Source organism: Oryzias melastigma, linkage group LG4, assembly GCF_002922805.2.
Source record: "Oryzias melastigma strain HK-1 linkage group LG4, ASM292280v2, whole genome shotgun sequence".
Classification (NCBI taxonomy): Eukaryota; Metazoa; Chordata; class Actinopteri; order Beloniformes; family Adrianichthyidae; genus Oryzias; species Oryzias melastigma.
Genome location: NC_050515.1, coordinates 28,211,158 through 28,229,537, shown reverse-complemented (window position 1 = coordinate 28,229,537; position 18,380 = coordinate 28,211,158). Strand labels below are relative to the sequence as shown.

Sequence of the window (18,380 nt, the reverse complement as noted above, 5' to 3'; positions counted from 1 at the left end):
ATAATTTCCAGAACCGATTCGATTCATTCAATTTTTTTTATTCCTAAATTAAATTCAATGTGGAGTTTACACATTTAGACACATTTGTTTAGAAATACATTAATAATCTACTATATATATTTATATTAATCTCAGTTCATATACTTTAAGATGTATCAGTGAAATAATGAGATTGTTAATATCATCCAGTGTTACATGGATTCTCTAAAGGAGAAGTTCTAACAAAAATGTTCAGATCATTAACATTGTAAACATTGTTCTGCTTCTCCTGGAGGACGTTTAGTTTGGACACTAGGTGGTGATCACGCTATCGCAGTCCAGAAGAAGATGGTATGAGGAAAAAAACTGTTTTAGACCACAAATAGTTGCTTTAAAAAAACATTTCTCAAGAGTTTTGAAAATTCCTGACTGTGAGTTTAGAAAGATGTTAATTTAGTCAGCAATGTTTGTTTAGGTCGACTGAGCGTTAGCATTAGCCATCCTATAGGGAATTCCATTAAACGTTAGCATAAAGCTAGCTGATTTTAGCTTTATGTGCTAAATCTTTAATTTTATGGATCGATTATTGATCTATTAAGTTTAAGTAGATTCAAATTGATTATTCGATTTTATTAACCCAGCCCTACAGTAAACATGCAGAATTGTAGAAATTACAGAGAAATAAAGTTGATGAGTCACACAAAGTAAAGAGTAATAGAAACAAGACAGTTTAGAACATTGGTGACAACAAAGAAACACAATTTCAATATTTGCTTTTAGGATGCTGCTGGAAAAGAACAGATAAAGTCAGAAGTTGTGTTGTGTCTTTGTAGATCTATAAGTCTGAGGCATGAAAGAAGAAGTCTGGAGTGGAAATAAAGAACGCTGGAGTTGTTGAAGACCCACTCAATCATGATTAGATCTATTTTCAAAACGTTTAGTGGTCTTATGATGGTGGCGTTTTCAGCCAAAATAAAAAATGTGTCGTTTTCCACAACAGTTTTTGCAGAGCGGCAGGAGTTCATTAGAGATTTGCCTCAGAGTTGTGGTCGGGACTATTGACACAGGGCAACCCCAGCCCCCTTCCCCTCTGAAACAAGTTTACATATCACATACCCCCCATCCCCACAATCAAATATTATTTTACAACATTATAAAATCCAACCATGAATATTACTGTCCCACTTCTAACACTTCTTAACTTATGTCACCTAAGGAGTGCCCTCCTTACGATAGAGGGAAGAGTCCTTTAAGAGGCCACCATAGACTGTGATAATATATGGAGGTTTTCCTTCATTCAGACTTTCAGGGGCGAGCTGAGGAAGAGGAGCTGCCTTCAGCTTCAAAACAATTCACGGATGTCGGAGTTCGTTTCTAAATCTGTTTTTGTTCCCACTGTTATCGTCCCTGATGAAGACGTTGATAAAGAAGCAGAACTCCTCTGTTCCACATCAAGAATACTTTTAGCAGCTTCTTAATTTAGCATCCCATCATGCTCTGCTGTTCCCAGCTGAGAGCAATGGCTCCTCCCCTGAGCAAACACGACCTTAATTTCATTGAGAGCCTCTGTGATCTTCTTCCGTCTGACAAAGTGGAGCTGCAGGACGTGAACTCCTTTGGCCCGTTGTCTCTGACAGAACAGCTGTTCCGACACAATATGTAGCTAATAGTAATTCTTTGATCAAATAAGACGATCTGAAGAGTTGTGTGGTGCAGTAGTTTGCACTCTTACCTAGAGGGAAAGCCTTGGTCCGAATCCCAGCTTTCTGTGTGGAGTTTTCATTTTCCAAATACATGTTTCACAGGTTACATGTTGAATATGACTAGTCATCTATAAGTGTGTGTGGTTGTTTGTCTCTGTGACCCTACGAGGGACTGATGAACTGTCCGAGGTGTTCACTACCTTCACCCTGCAGAAGCAAGTGGGCTCCAGCATTCTCTTGTACGGCAGGGGTGTCGAGCTCAATCGCACAGGGGCCCAACATCCAAAACACACCTTAGGTCATGGGCTGTAAACATTTATTGAACACTTTAAAACTAAATTTTTAAAACTTTAACACTGTTACTTTTAATATAATTATGAACTAAATATATAGCATTACCTGTGATAATGCTAGTGTGAATGCTGTAAGCTGAATTTGGCTGCTGAAGATGCTGAAATTGATACCTGAAGCTAATAGCTAAAAAAGCTCAAGTTGTTTGCTTATATTTTAGTTGGCTAAATGCCAAATTAGCTTAGAAAAACTTAGGTTAGACAAAACAGCTAGCATGTAGCTGAAAAAATATTTAAACTTCAAAATAGCCTAAAAAACAGAAAAAGCCTAAATTAGCCAAAACAGCTTGAATGTAAATATTAGTTTAACTCCAAAGCAGCCTAAAAAACAAAAAAAAAGCCCAAATTACCCAAAACAGCTAGCATGTAGCTGAAATATTAGCTAAACTTCAAAATGGCCTAAAAAATCTTGCTAAATACCAAAAGCTAGCAATTGCCAATTTTTAAAACTTTAAACAGTAACTGTTTAACATAATTGTGAATAATAATAAAGCTTCATTATTATTCTAGAATATATCAACCTAGACCTTAAATAAATTTCAATATTTTACTCTCAATAAAAACATTTTGTCAAACTTACAGAAGTTAAAAATAAGCGCAAGATAACATCGGGCTATTAATAACAATAAAATGATCTTGAGGCACCGATAGAATTAGCTGGCTTGACTTTGACACGTGCTGTACTGAACTAAGGCAGAGAAATGGATGGATGGAAGGAGAATTCAGGCCTACAGCAGCACATACTGAAGATTCTGTCGACAGGTTTGGACCCGGTCTCTGCTGCAACAATCACATCATCTGGTAAAAGAAGTTTTTAAATATGATAGTGTGCACATAGACCAGAGGAATGCAGTTTCTCTTGTGCCTCGTTTCCACTGAGCGGTCCAGACCGGACTGGATTTTGAGTGTTTTTCTATTATCCCATTAGGCTGGACCGATGTGTACCATTTTTGTTACCCTATCGGTCCATTAAAAAAAATGAAATGGACCAGTAGGGTGAAGCTACTTACTTCACACGATAAAATTCATTGATTGGCAGAAAGGTATTATGACAACAGGAACCAGCACTTGTCCCGACTCAAGATCCAAGCAGAAAGTTTTGTCCTGTTTTTGGCTCAATTCTTTTTGCAAAGAATATTAAATTCTTTGCATTCAGTAATTCCCTCCTTTTCTACAGGTTAAAGACCTGTCGAAAAAGGCTTCCAACGAAGTGAAGTCGATTCAGTTGTCATTTTTTTTACGATATGGACGTCGCCATGTTGGAACCAGACAGCATCAGTAAGCAGTGATGAAGCAAGTCAGGCTCAGCCAGTGTTTCTATGACAACTCTCACCAATCAAGAGTGAGCTTGTTGGAGGTCCACACCCCTACCATTGAAAGAGGGCTCAGGAGAATCGGTCATTAAAGTGTCTTCACGTGAGACACCACATGCTTTTATGGAGGCATCTGATTGGTCAGTTTATAGCTTAAAAAACTTGCGCCAAAGCAGGAAGAGAAAAAAAAATAGGATTAATTTTGAATAAGTGTTATTTTCTTTGTGATGCTGGACTCAGGAAAGAACTGGTTGGTTCTTCCAAACAAAAGTTACAACAGAACAATTATATTGAAGAACTGAACCAGTAAAAACAGAGTCTTTCCTTTTTATTTTTACTGTATAAGTTAGAGGATGGTGTCTTTGGGGAGCTGAGGAAAAAGAGTTGTGAGGTGAAGCATGTGAGGATGCTTGACTGCTGTGTGAAACACGTTTTTTTATAAGGAGGTGATATATTGACTAATGATTGGAAATCACTATAATAAATCTATTAAAGCCATGAAATGTTTGTCAAAACATTGTTTCCATCTCTTCCAGATTGTTGTGATTTTTCTTTGCTGTGCCGGCGCTCCACCACTAGATGGCAGCAGAGCTCCCACCATTTCAGTTTCCTGCTAAAATCTGCTCCGGTTCTATAGCCATTCAGCGCACGAACCGAACCCCCTGCCACAGACTTAAAAAGGCCACTCAATTTTTGATTTGAAACGATTCACAGTTTTTTAGAAAACGAGGCGCGCGGTGAAATCTGACTCTTCACAGGAAGAGGCCCCTGTGGGGCGGGGGGCGGCACGGCTCCATCTCGCTCACAGGTTGCCATAGAGACGCGAGGAGCGGGAGGGTGGGGGGTTCCACCTCCCGGATACGGTAACTGCAGAGGCAGCAGATAGTGCAGGGAGGCAGATGTGCTCCCTCTCCGCATGACTTCATCCACACGAGCGAGGCCGCCCTCGGACCCGAACCCCCGGAACCGGCAACGGAGCCGCGCTAGAATGAGCGGAGCTGCGCGGGCGCGCCTCCACGACACCCTGCCCCGGAAACCTCGCCTGGACTCCGGCCTCGAGTAGGCTGCGGTGTGGAGCGATGACTGAAACGACGCCGGAACCGGCAGCCGCGGGCGTCCGTCATCAGTGACTGCGTTCAGCATGCGCGCGCGGGCCGCCTGATCCCGACACGGCGCGAGCCCACCGCTCCTCCGTCTGGAAACTTCTCGCGGCGGACAGCAGGCCGGCTAGCGGCGCTAGCGTTAGCCGCGTCCGCGTTAATGGAAGAGACTTCTGCGAGACCTCCGCTGACATTTATGGCCGTCAGTCCGAGGACTTTTTAACCGAGACGCTTTGTGTGGGATTGATCCCGGCGGAGGGGGGGAGCAGGCCGGAATCGAAACGATGAATTGGAGGCGGCTGCTCCGAGTCTCCAACCGCTCCTTCCTGGCCTTCATCTTCTTCTTCTCCATGTCCACCACCTGCCTGTACTTCATCTATGTGGCCCCCGGCATCGGTCAGTAATCCCTTGTTAACGCTAACCGGGTTACAGTTAATAGAATCGTGTGAGGATTAGCGGCTGCACTAAGTAGCTTACAGCAGGCTAACGCCGGGCTCACAGGTTCACCGCCGCGGCCTCCGTAGCGCCGCCTGCTGGCCTCTGGACACCATGACGCGCAGGATTTTCTATCCACGAAAGCTGAAGAAAAATCGTTTCATAAAAGCCAAGCTCACCCTGAGAAAAACTTTTTTAATAGTGACGTTTCTGGTCAGACCCGATGACCCTCAGCCTGATGACCAGCTCACTGGCCTTGTGGTGGAGTGTCCCCCCTGAGACTCTAAGGTCATGTGTTCAAATCCCGGGAAATGGGAACCAGTGTGCTTCCTTGCTTGGCACTGAGCATTAAGGGGTTGGATTGGGGGGGTTAAACCATCAAATGATTCCCCAGCGCAGCTCTGTCTGCAGCTCACCACTCCCCCAGGGGGTAGGTTAAATGTGGAACACAAATTTCACACATCTAGGTGTGTGACAACTAATGTAACTTTGTTGCTTCTGGTGTTCTCATCATGCTGATGATTTGAAGGATGGAGGTAAACAGGTTAACCAGTTCGTAAACGACCAGTCAGCTGTTCCTCCTTCAGATGAATTAGATCCTTCATTCTCGGCCTTGGAGGGGTTGATACGTGTAAACCCAGTTAGAGGCTCGGTTTGCAGGCCCTCTGAGAGTCCAGTCTGAAGGAGGAGCAGAGACAGCAGCTGGCATTGCTCACCTGTGCAGCTCCAGGTCGTCTTGAAAGTTACCCGATTAATCAGATAACTAGTCTGCTGTGGAGTCAGACAGGAAGCCGGAAGGAGAGTCTGGCTCCATGGGGAAGGGCAACAGGAAGTCAAAACAAGTATGTCTGCTGGTTACCAGTATTTTGATTTTTTTAGTTGAGCTGCTACCAGCTTCTTTTAAAAAGAAGGTGGGTGGAGCCTAAGAGAGGTGTGACTGGTTCTGTTTTTCCATTTATTTATTTTGGCCCTTATTTTTGAGCAGACCCAGACCATGTCCTTACTTCCGCCGTGCTTTACTCTGCTTTCCAGAATAACCTTTCATCTCCTCTTTTCCTCGGTTGGATGGTTGTGTTTTTTGGAGTCAGTTTATGTTCAGAATCCTGAACCCCCTTTATTTCTCCTCCCCAGCCAACACCTACTTCTTCATGGTGCAGGCTCAGGGCATCATCCTGAGGGACAACGTCAGGACCTTCGGTCAGATGATCAGACTGTACACCAATAAGAACAGCACGCTGAACGGGACAGGTGAGCAGAGCGGATCTGTGATGGTGGAAGCTCCTCCTCAGGTTCCTGAAGCCTCTGCAGACTCCGGCAGTAACAAGCGACAATTGAGGGCCTCTCTAAGGTTATTTAAAACAGCCACAAGTTACTTCCTGTGTCTGAGTAATCCGATTTGTTTCCTGCTGCAGATTATCCTGACGGCAGTAACTCCAGTGAGTATCTGCTGCAGCCGACTACATACCTCCCTGAGAACTTCACCTATACCCAGAACATGCCGTGTCCGGACCGCTTACCTTCTATGAGTGAGTCCAGAGTGATTCAGGTTGTTTTATGTAAAATCCTGGTGATGTGACACCCACCACCACCATGTTGACCTTCGTCCTCAGAGGGTCCAATGGAGGTGAACATGACGGAGATCCCCATGGAGGAGATAGAAGTCAAGTTCTCCAGGTTCTTCGACGTTGAGTATGGAGGTCATTGGAAACCAAAGGACTGTAAACCTCGCTGGAAGGTGAGTTTGTTAGTACTCGGAGTAGCAGCTACACCGACACGTGGAGCAGAACACCGATCCATGTTCTCCTGCTTACCTGCAGGTCGCCATCCTGATCCCCTTCAGGAACCGGCACGAGCACCTGCCCATCCTCTTCCAGCACCTCATCCCGATGCTGCAGAGGCAGCGGCTGCAGTTCGGCTTCTACGTCATCGAGCAGGTACCAGAGTCTGCAGGAGCACAGAACCAGAGTCTGCTCACTGCTTTCCTGTAACGGAAGCTTCAGATCAAACGGTAGATGATGAAACACAGAACCTCAGGGTAGTTCTGGTGGTTCTGCCTCAGTCAACCCTCCGTTTCTGCTACAAGATTTTTATTCAGGGGGGTTGGTATCCTGTTTGAATTTCAGGGATTCAACCCCAACTGCTTCTGATTCCCAGTAAACGCTGTAACGTTCAGTGCCTTAAGAGGAGAAAAAAAACAGCCACAGCGGGAATCTGAAGAAGCAGGAATGATGAAAAAGGTTGAAAGTGTCTGCTGGTTGAAGGTGGTGCAGTCTGCATGACAGTCAGAGGACCAGCGGTAATTTTTCCATCCTGGTCGGAGCGCAGACAAAAGCAGGCGTGACTGAGCAGCTGCTTGAACGGCAGGATTTTTGCTCCACTTCAGTCTTTGGTTTCTCCTGAGCGTGTTGTCATCAGCCAAATCCATAAATTGTCCAAGAGAGGGATCAGCCTGGGAGGTTCAAGTGGAAGTTTGAGAAAGTCGGATGATTCAGACTTTTCTGCATTTAACCCTTTAACACCGGAGCACCAGTGTTGATGTTCTTTGGTTTGCTGTAAGATTTCAACCGTTAATACGATCAATGTAAGATTTTGTGTTTAAGTGTCACCGGCGACACCTCAGGGGTGCGATTTGAGCGACTCGCTCGGCACGAAGGTGAGATAGAAGCCCTAGTACCGAGAAAATCTTTAACTCTCTGTTGGACCTGATTTCAGTTTACATCAATAGAAAAATGAAACAATTAATTAATTATTTTTATAACCTGAAATTCTTTGTCTTTGGCTCATTTTCTGTGAAGAACATAAATCAAAACACATTTTCATGGACCACATAATGTACACCCACCCTACACATTTATATTACACACCGGGTGTTTCCGTCCTCTGGACCCAGGAATAATAAAATGAGGAAAGTATAGGTCCTGTGTACCTTCACTCTGTCTTCCTCCTTTCTGGGGTTACTGTTCCCGCACAAAGCTGCAATATCTGCTCTTACTTTCCCGTATATTTTACTCTTTGTCTTGCGGGAACCAAACTTTTTTTTTTCTCATACCCTATCCCACCTGCGAATAAGGAGTGTGACACTCTAAGTAAGGGCTTTGCCAGTGTGGTAGCTTTTTACAAGTGATCAAGATGGCCAAAAGATAATCTGCTGAGAGGGCCTTGCAATTGATTTGGGAAGAGGGAGAAGCTTCTGAAGATGTCGAGGAAGAGGTTTCAGAATTTGAAGATCATATTGCTGAAAATTCAGAGCCTAACAGTGACTTTGAGGAAGAAGAGGAGATTGAGCACCAATTAGAACCAAAACGAACACGACCAGCCCGTCAGCAGCACAGGGACGGGAGAATCTGTGACCAGGAGCTCCTAAAGCCAGAGATCATCATGATTGCAATGCCACAAAAAGGGGAGGTGGGCATCGCTGATAAGCTGGTGACTGTCTAAAGCTGTAAAAGGAGGACCCTACGCTGGCTGCTAGTGATACTCTTTGACATGATGGACATCTCAGCGTACAACGCCTTTGTCATGTTGATGGTACTGAACAGAGTGGAACAGGGGGAAGCTCCAGAGAAAACGCCTCTTTCTTGAGGAACTGGGAAAGGCCATGGTGAGACCTCAAATCCTCAAAAGACAAGATGTTCCATGAAAACCAGCTTCTGCAGCAATTGTGAGGATTCAAGAGGAGAATGCTGGCGCCCGTCCACCCAACCTACAAACCACCATCTGATGAACCTGAAGTAAGTGTGTGACGCTGGTGCAGTATGTCATGTATGCTCTCTCTTTTTTGTAAAGCATGGAAAGGAAAACTCTATATATATGTAGCAAGTGTAACAAATACATTTGCAACACACACTGTAAAACTGCCCCTCATGTTTTGTAAAGGTTTGTGTAAACAGACTCAGGTGGTGCTGATGTGATGAGACTGATCCATTCATTCATTCCTCTTCTTGTCCGCTTTGTCCCTTTCGGGGTCGCGGGGGTGCCGGAGCCTAAACCGGCTGCTGATGGGCGAAGGCGGGGTTCACCCTGGACAGGTCGCCAGCCTTTCGCAGGATGAGACTGATATTGTTACTATATATGTTCAACTTGTGTTATGCAATGAGTTATATGTCTAATGAAGTTCAAATGAATAAAATCAATAGTTGTGAAGCTTGCTTCATTTGTAAATGTGTTTTTTTTTCTACTAACTTCACTTTATTATAACTGATTTTCATATTTATTACTTTTTATCAAAAAAAAAAAACGTTGCACATTAATCCATAAATGCGTTCTATGAAATGTTAAGGCCAAATATTAACCATGATTGCTTTTCATTTGGCTTGCAATTGTGACTAGGTAAACATCTGTTGAGTATTTTCACATAAAATTGTTTGTGTTGTTTTGAAAACTCCAGACCCATGAACACTAGCTAAGTGACAAAAATACGAACACCACACAAGGGTTAAAGGATTTCATTTTTTGTAGATTTTTGTAGAACTCTTCACAATAAATCAATCTGATCTATGTGTCTGGCAGTCATTGGAAGTGTGGGGTGCTCGCGTGCTGACTGCTGCGTCGGCGTGCATTCGGCGGCCGCTCTATGTGGGGATTCTATGCAAATGCTGGTAGTAGTATTTCAGACTTCTACGTACTTTTGCATGGACTTTTCATTGGGGGTGGCTGCTGGAATGCACGCCAACGCAGACGGTCTGTGAACTCCTTCAGACATCCACACGCAGTCGTGGTATCTAGCTCAAGATCACGTTTGACAGGCGGCGAGCAGTGGATTCGCCACGCGCTGAAAGAGGGGCAGGCCACCGGTTTGCTGCTCTGAGGTTGGGGAGCTCTGATTTAATAGGAACATCCAGGACGCCAAAAAACGGCGACCCCAAAACGTAAATTTTTGACGCGGAGGTCTTAACCATGCGTCAATATGTGACGGCTTTTGAATGAGAATATGTTGATTTGGGAAGATATAGGCATTTTTATAAGTACCAAAATTGGCACCAATTAAGAACTGAAACCAAAGATATATAGTTGTTTATGTACATCTGCAAGCTTTTTCAAGAAATACTCAAAAATGCTATTTTAATCTTAATTTTCTTTATGTCCTGCATCATGGTAAAGCCACCACTTTCATCAGACTGGGTCTTTAAGGTCAGGGAGGTTCTGTGCTCAGATCAGCTTCACCTTCAGAGTTGGAGGCTGTAAATGTTCAGCCTGTCTTCATGGCGGTGCGTTCGTGTGTTCAGAGTGGGAGTCAGCCTTTCAACAGAGCCATGCTCTTCAACGTGGGTTTCCTGGAGGCCATGAAGGACCTGGACTGGGACTGCCTGATCTTCCACGACGTGGACCACATCCCCGAGAACGATAGGAACTACTACGGCTGTGGTCACATGCCACGCCACTTTGCCGCCAAGCTGGATAAATACATGTACATGTAAGTATGGGGGAGGCGGGTATCTGAGGGTTTTGGGAGGGTGCTTACCGCCGTCATCTTCGTTTCAGACTTCCATATCACGAGTTTTTCGGAGGAGTCAGTGGACTGACAGTGGATCAATTCCGGAAAATCAACGGCTTTCCCAACGCCTTCTGGGGCTGGGGCGGGGAGGACGATGACCTGTGGAACAGGTGAGTGCAGTGAATGCAACTCTGAGCCCGGCAGAAACACAGAAGGTTGTTCTTGTGACCAAAGATCCTCTGAGCGACAGATGCTCCTCATGGAGCAGAATTTGCTGCAGACCAGAATTCATCATCTCATATAAACTAGGGCTTGGAATCTCAGGGTAATACGATACGATACATGACTCACGATACCGGTAGTATTTCAATAGGACGAACATTGTAATAGTCAATATATTATCTTGATATATAACTATTTTTGAAAACAAATGTCTTTTTATTTCTTTCAAAACCTTTTTTTAGAACACAATATGTTCATTTAGCACCCTATCCAACATTAAAATAAAATTATCAATAAATGCTGATGTGTCTTTACAAATATACCTTACATTTTAAGGTAACTAATAAACAAAGCTCCAGTTAAAAACCAAAATGCAGAGTATATCAAATGACCTTCTCACTTCAAACAGCAAAAAAAGTGGAAATTAAAGTTCACAATGCTTCATTTTAATTCTTTTTACATTTTATGTCAGATCATTTATTATTTAGGCACAATATAATCTTTCAGCCCTTTAAAATTATATGATCATTGTTTTTTACAGTGCTGGTTTCCATATTCATTTTCCTCCTTTCATTAAAATTTCCTTTGATAAACAACACTTTAGTCACGTGCTCCAGGTGTACCGTTACCATAAACACCTGCTTGATCAAAAACGCCGCTAGACGTTGCACCTGGATTGCCAGACGCTGCACACCTCTCTGCTGGACTCAGGTTATTTAGCGCGGTGTTTGGACAGGTCACTGCTGTTACTGCCCTTACAATCCATGTTTCGTTACATTTTGCTACATACTAAAATACAGACACATCTTGGACCATCCTCTGTCAGCGGAGGTGATTGTGAGAGCACATGGGGAGCCCCTCCCTCCTCGCTGCATGTAGAAAAGCAGTGAATAAATTGCTCTCCGTGTTCGCGCTGTACTCTCACCACTTTGTTTTTAGGCATTTAGGCTAAAAACGTAGTGGTCCGCTAAAAATTGATGACCATTTCACTATGGCATCCTTACATTTTGCTGTCATGCTCACGCAAAGCGCCCCCTGGTGGATATTATTTTAAAAAACCGATTGAGGGAAAAAGAGGACCAGTAATCTGTGAGTTGGAGTCCTGTCGTCATGGTAACACAGCTGCGCTTCTCCTCAGAGTTCGCTTTGCTGACCTGAACGTCACGCGACCGGAGGGCGAGATCGGCAGGTACAAGTCTATCCCGCACCACCACAGAGGGGAGGTGCAGTTCCTGGGCAGGTGAAGCTGCTTCTTATCCCGACCCCCCCACCTGTTCAGGAAGTGTTGTTTATGCTTACCTTCGATGGTGTTTGCAGATACAAACTGCTGAGGTACTCCAGGGAGCGGCAGCAGCTGGACGGCCTCAACAACCTCCGCTACAGCCCCCACACCTCCATCAGCACCCTCTACAAGAACATCTCTGTGGACCTGCACCCCGAGCTCGCCCCCATCCAAGACTACTGAACGGACCGCCCCCCACCGAGGAAGAGTTGCGGGGGGGAGTGCTCCGTGTAATGCTGCCAAGATATCTACATGTGGCAAAAAGGAAAATCCTCATTTCCAATGGGGGGGGGGGGCAGCAGGCCTCTGTCCCGTCTGTGAGCGTGCACGTGTGCCTGCATGTCTTTCTGTTCTGGCGTATCTGCAGCTGCACTGAGTGTCGGTCTGAGCTGTGGGGGGGCAGCAGCACCTTGGTGTTTACTGCAAAGCCTTAAAGTGGCAGAACAGATCTGCTCTGTGGCCCCCCCACGAGCCAAACACCCCCTCATTTCTGTCACAGCCTTTTTTTCTACATATCATTTGCTCTCAGTGTTCCTATTAAGGTGCGTGGGGGGGGCTCGGCCAGACCGTTTTTCTGTATTTATTTCCTGTGAGTGGGAGAATGGGGGGCGCTTGAGGGCCCCCCCCCTGCTTGTTGCTGCTGGATGAACTGGTGTAAATATGAGCTTTTCCACGCTGAACACAGTCGCTCCTGTAAATACCAGCCGGACTCGCCGCCCCCCCCGCCTGGACTCGGGCAGCTACTTCAGTTCGGGTCTTAATCAGAGTCCTGAGCGTCTCCTCCAGCTGGGGGGTAGGGGTGGGGGTCAGAAGGATCACTCCCAGAAGAAGCAGATCTAAAAATGTCATATTTTTGTGCATGCCTTAATTTATTGAGTTTACACATCGTTTCGTCAGGAGACGCCATTTTTTTTTTTTTTTTCCCCACTGCCTTTTCTGACGAGGCCCCCCCCCACACAGGATCTACACGACCCGCTTCAGTGCCACTTATCTGTATATTTGTCTCAGAGGTGTTTTCATTTTTTATCATTTAATAAATTGAATTCAGTCCTGGACCACGCCACCACGCTCTTCACTGTTCTGGGTCCAGACGTGAAGCCGGAGCAGAACCGCAGACGGACCTTCACCGCTGAAAGCATCCACACAAACAAACGAAACAAACGCATCTGGAAAATGTCTGCACATCTCTAACATGTTTCTACTGAACTAAAGATGAATGAAGCGACGAGAAGATTTAAGCTTTAATGAAGAATAACTTTTACAGTTGGTCTTGCTGACTTCAAGTCCCACTCTGATCGTCTTTGATCCATTGTAAAAGCATTTCCAGTGGGCTTTTCATTATGATTATGCCAGACAGTTTTTTTAACTATACTTTTGTAGGACATAGTTTCTGCAGAGTGGCAGAAATTGATCAGAAATCCACCTCAGAATTGTGGATGGGACTGTTGTTTCAGAGTAAGCCTGCACTGACTTCCCATCAGCCTTTAGTTTACACCCTTGTGAAAAAGCGATCTAAAAAGAAAAGATGAGATTAAAGTACTAAATACTGATTGAATATTTATTTCTTCTGTAAATAACCACGGTATAAGTGAGATAATACCAGTTGAAGTATTAATGCACGCTGTCGAAGCCTGAATTGGCGAGAGAAATTGAAGGACTGTGGATCCGTTTGGTGCAATTAATTTACGTTACTGCAGGAGTGTCAAACTCAATCACACAGGGACCCAAAATCTAAAACACACCTTAGGTCACGGGCCGAATAGGATAAACATTTATTAAACACTCTAAAACTACATTTTTAAAACTTAAAAAATGTAACTTTTTAACATAATTATGAACTAGATATGTAGCTTTAGCTGCAATAATGTTAGTGTGAATGTTGTAAGCTGAATTTGAAGATGCTAGTGCTGACAGCTGAAGATGCTACAGCTGAAAACTGAAAACACTGAAGCTGATAGCCAGATAAAATATTTGCTAAAAGCCAAATTAGCCAGAAATAAAAAAAACCTAGGTTAGTCATAGCGACCAGCATGTAGATGAGAAAATAGCTAAATTTCAAAATAACTTAAAACACGTACATTTTTAACATTACTATTAATAAAAACAGGCAGGAATATTATTGCAGAATACATCAACTTAAACCTTACATTTTTTTTCAATAATTTACTCTCCATAAAAACACATTTTGTCAAAATTTGAAAAAGTTAGAAATAAACGGAAGATAACATCAGGCCATTAGTAACAATAAAATAAAATGATCTGGAGGGCCGGTTCTGGCCCCCGGGCCTTGACTTTGACACATGTGGATTAATCAATATTAGCGCATGAATTATTTTTGATTAATCGCATGTGTTAATGTTCTCGACTCTAGTTTTATGCAAAATCATTTAAAATACAGTAGCTTTCTTGGACATAGTTTCTATAGTGTGGCAGGGCTGCTGCCACAGAGTAAGCCTGCACTGACTTCCCATGAACCCTCCCTATGTCCTCTATCATGATAAAAATGCAACAAGAACATGCTGTAAACAAAATTTAATTGTAACCTAGTAGGCCGAAACGTTTTATAAATGTAGACGCTCCTTCCTGATACTCAAACACACCACGGAGTCAAAGAACTGGAGACAGGAGCCCCATCACTACAAGCACCAAGAAGGGGTTCAGACTGAGACGGAGGTCTTTGAATGTCTCACCTACAGTTCATAACATCAGAGTCGGCAGGAAGTCCTGTATGACTGCTCCAATGGGATTGGGATTTATGAGGGATAAAATCACAGAACTGAGTCGTTCTTAAACGCTGGTTCCAAGTGTACTCTATCAGCGAGTCCACACATGAAATCAGTGTTTAAATGCTTTTCAATTTCAGCGTGACGATCTGCTGATTTGGACCAGAGGAGGAACAGTGATTGTGTTGATAAGATGAAGATGAGGATGGATTTCCAGGGAAAAGAGGAGGACTAAAGGGGAAGTTCACGGTTATCGTGAAGAAGATCATGAGGGTGGTGGGTGTGAGAAGAGAGCAAAGGATATGGTATGTGGAGGTGGATGATTTCCTGGAGCATCTCCAAGACAAAGACAACAATCTACTGTAAGTAGCACTGCCAAAATATGAAATATATCAGATTTATATCACAGGTTTGTTAGTCATGAAAACAAGTCATAATAATGAGAGATTCAGTACTTAAGTCAGGGGTCAGCAACCTTTAACAGTAAAAGAGACCTTTGGGTTTGATTTCTACTGATCGAAACCTAGAAGGAGTCTTACTTTAGCCTTTAAGAAATTTTCTTACATAAAAGGCTCACTGTAAGCGAAAAAAATACTGTCAGAGGTCAAATTTTGATTGCCAGGTGGGTGGGGCCAACAGGCGGACTCAAAGCTTATGTTCTTTGACTTACCGCAACTTTTCAACTGTTAACACGATCAACATCATTCCAGTAGATTGTGAAGGAGAAAAGCGGCCTTCACAATCTACTGGAATGATGTTGATCGTGTTATTGGTTGAATGTTACAGTATGTTGAAGATTTGTGTTTAAGCATAAAAGCAGATAAACAAATACATAAAAAATATCTAACATAAAAAAGTCAAACGAGATGATATTGATTAAATATCAGATAAAAATATTTCAAAATTTCAGTCAAAAGCCAGTTGCACAAGGTTTTGCATATTGAGACAGGTCTGAACTCGTGTCCGAGTCACTATGGTTACTCGTTCTGATTCGTCAGAAACAGTGGGAGCTTCTTTCTATGAAGATAATATCTAAATTCTTATGGAATTGAAAATATTGTGATATTTGGGACAAAACAAACTGCTTTTTTAAATGTATTTATTTATTTTAGCAAGTCTTCCAGATAGAGGCTCTCTGTCAGAGAGGTCAACCCCCATGGTGTCATGTAGACGATGCACCATGAGTTTGGGGTATGCTCCGTGTATTACCAGATCAGAAGCTGGGTCCTGGCTGCTGGAGGGGGTCTGGTTGAAGAATAACACAATTTACCGCACAACTCACCAATTTTGCTGCATCACTAATGTGGTGTGAGGGGCTGTAAGCTAGTGGAAGATCACATAGATACACAATTTGGGTTATTTTATCACTATTTCAGTGCTAAAATAGAAACAACTTGGGTTAAATTTTCAGACACAATCCCTGTGTCACAAATGACCAGTGAATTGTGTTCTGCAGCTCCTGGAAATCTGTCAAAAACCCAACGTTTCTCTACATATCTTTGGTTTTTATTTATTTATTTATTTTTTTAATCTACAATATTCTCAAGATAAAACTGCAGCTTACACCAGACGTCCTGTTCCTTTACAGAGGCCTTTTAGACCTGAATTTGGCCTTCCAAGCATCACATGACTGACTACTGTCTAAATTGTTCCAACATTTGAAGAGATGGATATTGAAAAGTCTTTAGAAAGACTTCCAGGTGCACATCAGGAAAACACGGAGGAAGCAATGGAGGAAAAATGTTCAAGTTCTTTTTTTCACATTTGTTATTCAAATTTTGAGCCTTTTTTTGCATAGAGTCTAAAAATATCATATAAAAACATTTCCTGTAGGTGAAGCTATCTCACCAATAAAACACAAATGATTGTGTGTTTGCTCTAAAAACAGACTCTCTTTGTTTTCTATTTTGACCTTTTGGTCCTCTTTCCAAAAATCTTTTTGCTCCATGAAAAAGTCATTTTGTTATTTACCTTTTCCAGACTCAGTTAACTGTCAATGATGTTTTCTTGGTAGCTAATATTATTTGCACATATTTACATGCAACCAGCTCAAACACGGATGTAAATTCACAATGATGCACGCTTCTGCATTGCCTGCACATAATTTAAGTGTGTCCAAGGCTGGAGTTTGTTGTTGACTGCATGTTTTTAAAGTTAAAGTCCCCGTTAGTTTTCATACTCTTAGGTGCGTGAGATGCGTTCTCAATAATGAACCAATCATCTGAAGGAGCGGTGAGCTGCAGACACAGCCGCTCTCAGGAACCATTTGATGGTTTAACTCTAACCGTAACCCAGGGATCTGCAACCTGTGGCTCTTTTATCCCTTTATTGTGGCTCTTTAGCTTTAATGAAAAATGCTAACGATTGAATAAATGAGAGATTAGTTAGTTAAGTTTGGTTGTTCCTGTTTAGATTTTTAACGTGTCGAGCATCTAAGCATAAAAGTTTGATTTACCATCAGAAATCCTGTAGAAATTTTTTTTAAATTTGTATTTTTAATTTATAGTTAGTAAAAATAAAAGTCTCTAAAAGTTTTTTTATTTTGGTAAATTACACTGATGTGGTTAAAGTTTTGAACAAATGTGGTTTAAAATGATTGAGATTTGATTTACAGTTGTTGTTTTTTTCAATAAAAAGCTGAATGTTTTGATTTTTTTTAATAGATTCGACTTAAATATTTATTTTTTTAGATTAAAAGAAAAAAGCACTCCAAAATCCTAATTATGAAAAATATGCTTGAATGCCTTACATTTTCAATATAAGAAAAGATGACCTTTTCACACAAGGCGGGTTTTATTTTGAAAGGATCTAGTGTGCACTGTTGTCAAAAGTTAAAAAAAGTTACAACTATTATAAATAGAAACATATAGACACTATTGTAATTCCGTTATAATATCTAAAAACTAAATTTATAAATAAAGTCTTAATTGTCAAAAGAGCATAAATATTGTGCATTTTTTAATGATAAAATGGGACTTTGCAGCTCTTGTTGGGTTCTGGTCTGTAAGAATCTGGACCAACTGGCTGTTTTAGTGTTAACGTTTGGAGAACCTTCCCTTCCTCTTGGTCCATGAAGCCAAGAAAAAAGTTCAGCATTTCGAAAATTGCATTCAAATAATCACTTTCCTCCTTTACATCTTTAAAACAGCCATCGATTGCCCAAAACACTTAAGTGTGATGCAAAAAAGCATGTTTAAGTAACATAAATTGTTCCTCTAATTTGCTCTATAACCTCCAGATTTCTGCCCTTTGTCTACGTTCCGAGTTGTCCGCATTCCTTCCATTGGTGCCGGTTCTTTGTTATGGATATCCTGCAAACTTCTGGATTTCATCCAACTGACTTTACTGACTTCATAAAAGCTACACCTCAAAGTGAGATCCGCATCCAACCCTTCCATTGTTTACTCTTAACATCCTTTCCTCCCTTGGTATGTTCCTGAGGCCTCCATCCTCCAGCCATGAAAACGTACTGACTGCACGCGAGGGTTTCCTCTGGAGCGCTCGCCATGCCTGTTCCATGCCTGTTCACTTGATGTCCTTCCTGTGAGTCATCAGTTCTTGCTGAGGTATTGATCTGAGGCTGTCTGCAGCTTTGATGGTCAAAGCATCATGATGTTCAGGTCCATGGTGCCGCCATGTTTTTTATTAGAACGTTTTTGCAGTGATAGCCCCAGCAATGTTGACAGTTGTGAACAATCGACCTTGCCTCTAGTCAGGTTCCACTCAATTTTTAAAAAAAAAGTGGTTGAGGCCACTGTTAAAACTAGGCCTTTATTTGCTGCCACTGGGAATATTTTTCTGAAAGCATGAGGTGAATTTTCATTTTTATGCTGATGACC

General features: G+C 42.5%; 1 protein-coding gene across 1 annotated transcript; it reads left to right on the top strand.

Annotated features, from left to right (window-relative positions):
• The first annotated feature begins 4,004 nt into the window (after positions 1–4,004).
• b4galt6 (UDP-Gal:betaGlcNAc beta 1,4- galactosyltransferase, polypeptide 6) lies at positions 4,005–12,873 on the top strand. Its single transcript, XM_024258731.2, has 9 exons — positions 4,005–4,841; positions 6,012–6,128; positions 6,293–6,406; positions 6,491–6,615; positions 6,698–6,814; positions 10,106–10,293; positions 10,362–10,484; positions 11,675–11,776; positions 11,854–12,873. Exons 1-9 carry the CDS (start codon positions 4,730–4,732, stop codon positions 11,999–12,001), a joined length of 1,146 nt encoding a protein of 381 aa, XP_024114499.1. The 5' UTR covers positions 4,005–4,729; the 3' UTR covers positions 12,002–12,873.
• The last annotated feature ends 5,507 nt before the right edge of the window (positions 12,874–18,380 follow it).

Bases quoted from the DNA above. Each gene is read 5' to 3' on its own strand.
- b4galt6 (XM_024258731.2), top strand. From the start codon at position 4,730: ATGAATTGGAGGCGGCTGCTCCGAGTCTCCAACCGCTCCTTCCTGGCC. The intron at 6,129-6,292 runs GTGAGCAGAGCG...TTCCTGCTGCAG, and splicing joins CAGCACGCTGAACGGGACAG to ATTATCCTGACGGCAGTAAC. The intron at 11,777-11,853 runs GTGAAGCTGCTT...TGGTGTTTGCAG, and splicing joins GAGGTGCAGTTCCTGGGCAG to ATACAAACTGCTGAGGTACT.